Here is a 9,203-nt window from a genome sequence, read left to right on the forward strand (position 1 = left end):
GCATTCGAATTGAGACAAAATGCCTCTTGATTTTGAAATCTTTTTTAGCAGAATTTTTAGCATTGGTTAACGTCATGCCAATGCTAGTAAAATGGATCGAAAATAGTAGTACGAAAAAATAGGGCCGACTCTTCTCATTTTCATAGTAACTTCAAATTGTCACTCCGTTCACGTAAAACATTAGAAACAGCTGAAAATGACCGTAAAAAAAATGTTTCAATTATTCCCCACAACATATCGTCGCCAGATTTCTGATTTAATGGTCCAAAAAGTTATTCGATCGCATTTTTCTCGTTCATTATCTGGTAGATGAGAGCGGGTTAAATAATCGCTTAGCGATATGTCCGCATTGACATTGGCAGTAAAGAATCGGGAACAGCCTCTTCTGAATAGAAAAACATAAAATTATGTACCTCCGGTTTATAAATATCACGGTGTTTGGATATCACTGTTATTCCAACTATCAATATCCATGGGATTATTTGGGATTAATTCTCAGCGTCTGAATACGTATTTCTAGAGCAGTGGAACGGCAGCCTTCTCGTGACTGAAACCCGAATGTGATCGTGCGGGAACACCTTTACTAAAGTTAAAACCATTTAATGATGACACGAAACATCAAACGGTAAACGGTAGGCTACCACCATGATACGATATCACCAATAAAGATAGATCATTTTATTCAATTTTACCAGAGTTGTTTATTGGAGGAAAATATCATTGTTAAGTACGCCGAGAACAACCATGTTGTATCATCAATCAGTTGACTGACATTGTGAAATTCGATTCGGCTATATTCTAATATAAGTTTTCACTTTAGGACGCCCTACCCGCCTGCTGCGCACTCATAAGGCGGTAGCACCCTCTTACGCACTCGGCAGAGTTTCGCTTTGTAATGCGCGCCGGGAAAAAATACCTTTTATTATCTTTTCCATGCGTTAAACAACAGTGATTGAATTTACGCGTTGTTTGTCGTAAATTGCAATATTGCGATGGTTATTTGCCGCTGCTGTAGTTTTTTGGAATTGAATCGAGCGGCCTCGGTAGCTCAGTGAGATAAGGCGTGATGCTGTTGAATCCACTATCAATGCTGAGTGACAAGTGGGTTCGAGTCCTGCTGGCTGCGAACAGTGTGCGGGCAACACTTCAAAGGCCGTACCGTCGTGAGGTTAAATGAGCAATCCAATAGGAATAGTCTTGTAAACCAAGATCCAAACGACGTACATAAAGCCAAACAAACAAAAAGACAAACAAACTATCATCAGCCGGCCTCAGTGACACCAACGCCGGCATCGCTCTCTGCGACGTTTTGCATGCGTACATGCATCAGAGCTTGGAGCTCTAAGATCAGAGGGTCTTGCAATTGCATTCAGAAAAATCGTTCTGTTTTTGTTTTCATTATTCAGTGGGGCCTAACAGTTCATGCGTAAAAATGGGTTTTTGTATCCAAATCTTGATTGATATAAATATCTTGGCTGGGACATGATGGAAAACTTCAGAATAAACTAGTTTCGTATTTTTAACAGAATCGCATTAATGAGGTTTAACAGTACAAATAGACTAGGCTAAATCGTTCGGCAGAAAATAAATTCATTTTCAGGAATAAAATCGTACTAGACAAATAGACCTTTAAGTGTGTGGTCCTCCCAATCAACATCGTGATAGAAGATTTGCCGGCAGATGTAAAACATTATAACCACTTAATACCACAGTATAATCTACCAATGCTTCAAGGCCCATGGGCCTCTTGTTAAATTCTCTATCTAATTGTACTAGTAAATTATGTGATTTATAATTTGTCTGTCTTCTTGAATCAACAAATATTCTGTATTCTTTTAATTCTATCATTTATTTTTCAAATTTTCTTATTCAAAATCTATTTCATGGTGCCCTTTTTCATTCTTACCTTTGTATATAAAATAGAAATCACCTGAACATAATTCTTCTAGATCTTCACTTGATAATCTATGGAATCTATCTGGTAAATATGTTCTGAATTTATATTTATTTCCTTTTAATCCTTCATATTTTAAGTGAATAACTAATTTATCTCCATATTTGTTTGTAATTGTCTCAATATTTGTAATTGAATATTTCTTATGAATTGTTAGTTCATTTAACTTCTTAAATTTATAATCTACAGATTTAGCATTTGTGATATCTTTTATTCTATCTAGAAATGATTTGTTGTTCTCACTGTGTACTTGTATACTCTCCATTTTAATAACATATTTTTTATTAAAATTGATTTTAGAAGTTATTCATATTCATATATATGAATATTTTAAGATTAATAGGGAATAAGTTGTTCCAGGCTAAAGGTTGAAGGGTCCGAGAGTGTGCGAGAATTTATTTTTTGACCCTTCGACCTTTGGCCTGAAACAACTTATTCCCTATTACTTAGTTAGAACTGTAAGAGGTTTCAATATAAACAGGTTATATAGGAGATTTCTCCTGTCAACGTGGATGAAATCACTCTTGTTGCAAAGCGCCAGGAATGTGTTCACATTAAGGCATTCAGCAGTGTGTGGTCAGTCAAAGTCCAGTTCATATGGTGTCTGATTCGGGCCATACTAAAAAGATTTTCTGTATGGCTAAAGCAACGAAAACGTTTTGTCATCGGCCCGTTTTTTTTTTTGTTTTCTCGCGCGAGAATTCAAAAAGTTTGGCCAAAGAAGAACCTGTACCTCAGTCAAATTGCATACCTGGACGTATCGGCCCCACTCCGCTCGGTGGCGCCACCGCGCGGGATTTACGCGAAGCAGCAGAACACAAACACGGCCACTCTCTCAATTTTCAATGATAGAAATCGTGTGTGCATTTCAATTATTTCGGCTGTTAGGGTTTTAAGGCACAATATAAGTTGATGATGTGATATGGCGATGTTAATTAATGATAATTCCGCAGTGAAGCTAGTCACGAACGGTGCCGATTGAGTGTACAGCTGCCAAAAACACTAATATGTGCGTAGTTGCGTAACTATTTGCAGTGAATTGCAGACGAAACATGAAGCCTTAACGGCCATTTAAAAACAATTTATACCAATCGCAATTGTAAAATAAAAATGAGATAGAACCTAAGTTAAAATTCTGGCCATTTCTAAAATGTTATTAATTATCATTACTAATTTTTAGTCAGTGCGGAACGTTTACTTTTCCAACAATAATGAGGGGTGGTAGGTAGTCATGCAATTCAAGTCATCATTTATTACACGTTACTATCGTGTTGTTGAAAATCTCGCGAGTCCTGGACTAAACCCCAATGAACAATGTGATCTGTGTGCTGGCCACAAATGCACACAGATCACACTACACTACCCATTACACACTCCAGTACCCACAGCTTTCATATATCCATCCAAATATTTAGAGTGTCTTTCTTCCTGGATTTAGTAATCAGTGAAAGATCAATTGCCCACTTAGTCGTGATGTATATAATCCCACTGCATCGCTAATGACATATATTTTTTAAATTTTTCAGAATTAAAACAATATCATGGTAAAGTGTCCTTTTTGCCAGCAAAACCATACACAACCTGTAAACAACATACATTCTCAGGGAAAGATGATACCCATAATTTCGCAGCCGCTGCCTGCCAAACTGATAAAACATGGGACGAAATATATGGTGAACTTAGCAATTATGGCAAGGATGAAGTCAATCCAAAGGATCAAAGTTTGCCTCACACAGACGAACAATCAGAAGTGACAAAATCTAGCTCAGTTATTGATGCCGAAATGAAAGAGCAACTTGAAGATATAAATAAACAATCAGCACAAGTTGCAGCTGGCGATCAGTTTTCCAGTGATCGACTTCTTGATGTTCCTTTTACTGGTAATACAGATCATCCAACTGATGAACTTTCCACTCAAAATCATAATAGAGGTTACAATCCTACCAGTTATAGCCCCATTAGTGAACAGGACTCTAATTGTGGTAAGGAAAATTGTAACTTGTTAGTTGGTTTAGGTGAAAAATTACCTGATAATTGGGTAACAATAGAAGATGATTTTATATTAGTGGTAGCATCGTATCAAAGCCATTTAGCCCCTGATTTATGTCCATGTCCTAAAGCCAGATTTGATGATGGTATGATATATTTGTCATTAATGAGGTCAGGCATTTCTCGTACTGCTTTACTCAATATATTAGGTTCTATGGATGTATCTCATCAACAATCTTCTTATATTGAAGACATACCATGCTATGCCTTTAGAATTGAACCAGCTACTGATGAAGGTAGAATGACAGTTGATGGAGAACTTGTGAATACTGAGGCAATACAAGGACAAATACTTCCTAAAATGATGAATCTAATTGCATGTGATGAATGCGAAGATATATAAATTATAACTACACTTAATAAAATAACGAGGATCCCACAACAGAAATCATGAAATATATATGCAATCCCGAACAAAGTGACTAATCTAAGTAATCAAAGGTGATACAAACTAAAGGTAAATTAAATGGAAACAGTTACACGCTAAAACAGATCAAAGAGGTGCAAGCTAAGCATAATTATGTAATACATTAGTGAATCCCCATAATTTCTGTTGTAACTCAGTATTCCTGAAGATGACTATTAGAATATAGTCGAAACGTAAAAAAAAACTACGGGCTCTAGAAAATATTTTAGGACTTTGTCTTTCATTATCACTGTGGGATTATCGTTATTTTATCGCCATAACACGGATATGGTGTTTTAGCAATGGTGATTAATTAAAACTATTTCAGTTAGCCATTTAAGGCCACACAGAAAATACCCTAGTTTCTCATCAGATATTTTTCTGGAAAGTGGTGAGGGCAAGCCACTTTTTATCTTTATTGCTGTTTTAAATGAAATAGTTGAATTAAAAAGCTCAAACCGAGACTTTTAGAACAGACACGGGAGAGAAGTTATTTTTACCAATGCCAAACAAATACCAGTTATGCAAGTAAATGATATGCAAAAAAATCTATTCAGAATTTGAGTAGCTTCCCAAAACCTATAGAATCAAATTACGAAACTGAGACAATCTTTTCGCTATTTTCACGCTTCCTCGAAGAACCTGGCGCTGTATTTGTCACCGTAAATGTGGATTACCAGTCAGTAGAGGATGAATACATGAACGCCCCAAGAAATAAACCAGTCGTACGCTATTACAGCCATGCATGCGAGCAATTTTATTAAAAAATGCGATTGATGTTTCGCCGATGTTGCCTAGTGCATTTTTTTTTTTGAATGTTAGTTTGGACTTTTTCATGACGCGGGCGGCATATTAATTTCTGGAGAAACTAGGGTATTTCTTTGTCTGGCGTAAGGGGCAAGTATTTTTCAGCCTGTCACCGATTTTGGACGATGCAACTGGAAAACTTTATAACTTAGTGGATATGAGGGAAACCCTATAATAGTATGTATTTTATTGAGACTCTTTTCACAAGCTTTTGAATAATCACAAGCTTGTTAACTCTGGTGGTTACCTTTAGTCTATGACCCCCTGGTCAGAGACCATTATCATTACTATCATCGGATACATCCCAAAACGAATTATCACCAGAATCTTTCATTTCATGTCCAAAATATCAGCCAGACTCGCTAGAGAGCGTCTCAAGTGTATTGCTCCAGTTCTACTGACGATCTTCTCAACTTCAAAAATCTAATCTGCATGATGTGTTGTCTATATCCTTAATTATATGCCAATTGTATGGAGAATGCTTTGCTAGACATAGTTTGGTTTGCCATCTGCTCATAATAAAATGAGTTAGAATGCTTCACAGAAATCAATACCTGACTATTCTATCTATTCACTATACCTGGTCTATTCAAATCGGTTGCTAGCAACCATCTGCTGGTTAAACGCTTAATCTTTTCATGGCAAAATCATATAAGTGCTTATAAGTGTAGAAAATGTTAAAACATAAGTTATGTGGAAGTAATGTTTTCTCCTTAAATTTCTGTGTGTGGTCTGTAACTGTATAATCTTTTTTTTTCACTGATTCAATAGGATATTTCTACAAAAATACCGAGTGTTATCGGTCAAATGCCTTCTATATAAAATATTATGTAAAACCTATTTTTTGAATGTTATATATTTATAAATGATGGGTATGTTACTATTTTTGATTATTGTACAGCTGTTACGGAGAAGTATGACTTATAAGTCGGCTTTTTTAACCAGGTGCCACTGCACAGCGGGATCATTCCATATGATCCCAACCAATGCATATCCATGCGTAGTTACAGATTTTGTTCATATTTATTTTATTGGTATCACAAACAGTTTTCACCTAGCTCTCCCAAAAGGTTGACCCCTATTAATATTGACTGACAGTAGTTCATTGCAAAAAAGTATTGTGGTGACATCAGATATAGCGTTTTGATGTTCATATCAAATGCGCTCTTGCGCTTTGCCATTGTTTGTGCATGCTACATGTAACCAAATGGCGCATGACTGGGGAAGTTTATCTTGAGCTGAGCTCCGGCTAGTTATATTTATGAAAGAGGATTTTAGGACAGTTGAAATATCCGCAGCCGGTTGGCTGAAGGAGATGTCATAAGGTTTCAGTGCGTTTGTCAAAAATGTATAGTCTCTTATTTAATCTCCGTCGAAGTGGCCGAAACAGTAAACTTCGGGAAGATATATTAACTCGATTGGTTCATGGTATTGAATAAAGAGCTTAGCGACAAAATCCTACAAAAGAAGTTACGCAAAAACTATGGCATCACCGTAACAATCTCAACAATCAAATGTCATACGAGAAAATCGGGGTGGAGATATACAGGTACAAGGATTTGCCAACTTGTGAGAGACGTCAATTATAGTATTCTACAGGTCGTTTGTTAAGAATCCCTGACATCAGATGATACATTCGAAACGTCATGTTCTCATATGAAACATCAATCGCACTCAGCAAACCTCAGAAAATGATTCAGATGAATAGGAGAGCCTAAACCAAAGCATCCTTTGAAGGTATGAACGCACATACACACAGTTAATGTAAACAAATGAAATAAAGTTCAACTTATTAGCACTAATGCCGCTCGTATCCATTCGCCCTGCCTATTTTTTCTCAAGCTGCCTGGACACTCTTATGTCTGCTGCGTAAAAATGGCTAGAGTCGGATTTGAACTCCATACCTACCCTTGAATTTTCCCGAGGAGCAATACACGCTACATAGTGAAATTCCTTTATGTGTGCTAATAGGTTGAACAAGGAGAGAGTTGCACGAACGTTGGTTAAAGATAACCTCTGGATAAATATCATAACAACAATGGACTTGCAATTGTCACCATGTCAGCTATCTGATAGTTATCTCTAACCAACGTATGCGTAACTGGCCCCTGCTGGGTATCTGTAGTATGCACCACGAACCGGTAGCTATAAAATACGGTCCAAATTTACAAATTTACTCAGGCATTTGCTCGGCCGAGCATTATATCAGAAAGTTGTTTACCCGGGTTGGTTGGTGAAAGAGTCAGTGAAAGTGCATACTGTAAATTGTTAAATGAATGAAACCATGCATGATGGAATAATTAAGCCAATTAAAGGTAATTCTCCCTGCATTTATTTGTTCACATGTATTTTTTATTACCTTGCGTTTTCGTGATACTAGGTGTAAGAATTTTGCTAGGTGAAATGTCTACTCCTTATTGAAAATCGAGTTGAAGTATGGCCACCAGGGTTGCCATCCATCTTGGATTTCTTTTCAGCACGATGCCTACACCAATTCTTGATGCCTTTTTACATGTAGTGTGATCTTTGGGGCAGCTAAAATTGGCTTGACTTTTCATGTAAGGATATATTAACAGAAAATGGACATTATCACCACATAGCCTATACCATCTTAACTATTTTGAAACTTGTTACATCGTTACAATGTAAATCTTTCTGTAAAAATTTGAATACTGAATCATTCTTCTACTGCGTCTTGAAGGTATAAGGCCTTGTTCTTTCATGTATTCCAAACAATTTGACAGTGCTTAATATCATTTTAGTTTGTTATCGACCGACTACAGGATCGTGTGACTGTAAGCTTCATTTTGATGATTAATTTAAACTATGCATATTTTGTAGATTATCGGCCATTGTTTAGATACTTATTTAGCAAAGCTATTTTCTGTCCTATTCTCGAAGAATGGTCGACGTTGGAAATCCGGAACAGAGCGAAAGAGTAACGAGCGAACTATTAGTTTGGAATATTAAAACTGGAATTGATATATTTTTAAACACAAACTATTTATATACATTGAGATACGAGACAGGTGGAGACATGGAAAATGATAGAAAAACAAAGGTGACGAGTAGTGACATGACAGAGACAAACAACGATCAACACATTCCGACACAGACAAACGGTCTCAGAGGACAATGGGTAATTAGATAGAGACATAAAACAATAAGGAGATATGAAATATAGATGAAATATGTATAACAATTATCAGTGACATTTAGTGTTGTTAAACTTACATCTGATGGTTGAGGGACGCAACACATTTTCAACATTTCAAAGGTATGCTATCGAACTGTACATTAAAATGAAATGTAAAAAAAGTGGAATCTTTATCAAGATTTTCGTGAACATTTTACACGAGGAAATATTATTATCAAATAGATATTTTTTTTATTTTAAGGGCACTGTCTCGAACTTCTGTGAATCATTTTATTGAACAGGTGATTCCCCTACATGTATTGCAGCGAAGCTGGAATGTATTTATCAGGCTACTCTCGTTCAACTGGAATGACGAGTTCATGTGTCCGAAATGTCTTTCCACTCCGCGTGTAATAATTTGTGATGGGGTAGATACTGGCTTCAGGAAAGACTTTATTAAATCTGAGTCTTCCACATCATCAGATTCCCCAGAGTCATCACTAATTTCTGGAACTAAACATCTAGACCGAGTATTAGTCCCATTACTAAAGCTTGAACGCTTCTACGGCAGTATGCGAGTCGTCAGGTGGCCGGATCAGCTCTGAAGGTACATAAGGAACCAGTTCCGTTAACACAGGCATAAAATGCAGACCTGAATAACTGTCTACACATGGAACATCTTCGTAGCTTATCCATGTTAATTTTGGAAAATGAATCGTTGACTGCTAAGGAAAATGAGAGAGAATTGTGTAGAGCGCTTTCTTGTAATGGGCGTGTTTGTGCCCTTGTTCAGTCAAATAATCTAGAATTGACTACAGTTCCTACAGTCCTGCTTGAGGCAGGTTGACTGT

The 9,203-nt window shown here is 36.7% G+C and overlaps 1 protein-coding gene across 1 annotated transcript in view; it reads left to right on the plus strand.

Annotated features, from left to right (window-relative positions):
• Positions 1 to 7,546, plus strand: part of LOC141903249 (sphingosine kinase 1-like) — a 99,349-nt gene extending 91,803 nt beyond the window's left edge. Inside the window, exon 7 of the mRNA XM_074791335.1 lies at positions 3,481 to 7,546. Coding sequence (XP_074647436.1) covers positions 3,481 to 4,346 — 866 coding nt within the window. The 3' untranslated portion in view covers positions 4,347 to 7,546. The remainder of the gene's footprint in view (positions 1 to 3,480) is intronic.
• The last annotated feature ends 1,657 nt before the right edge of the window (positions 7,547 to 9,203 follow it).

The sequence above is a fragment of the Tubulanus polymorphus genome, chromosome 4 (genome assembly GCF_964204645.1).
Source record: "Tubulanus polymorphus chromosome 4, tnTubPoly1.2, whole genome shotgun sequence".
NCBI classification, from domain to species: Eukaryota; Metazoa; Nemertea; class Palaeonemertea; order Tubulaniformes; family Tubulanidae; genus Tubulanus; species Tubulanus polymorphus.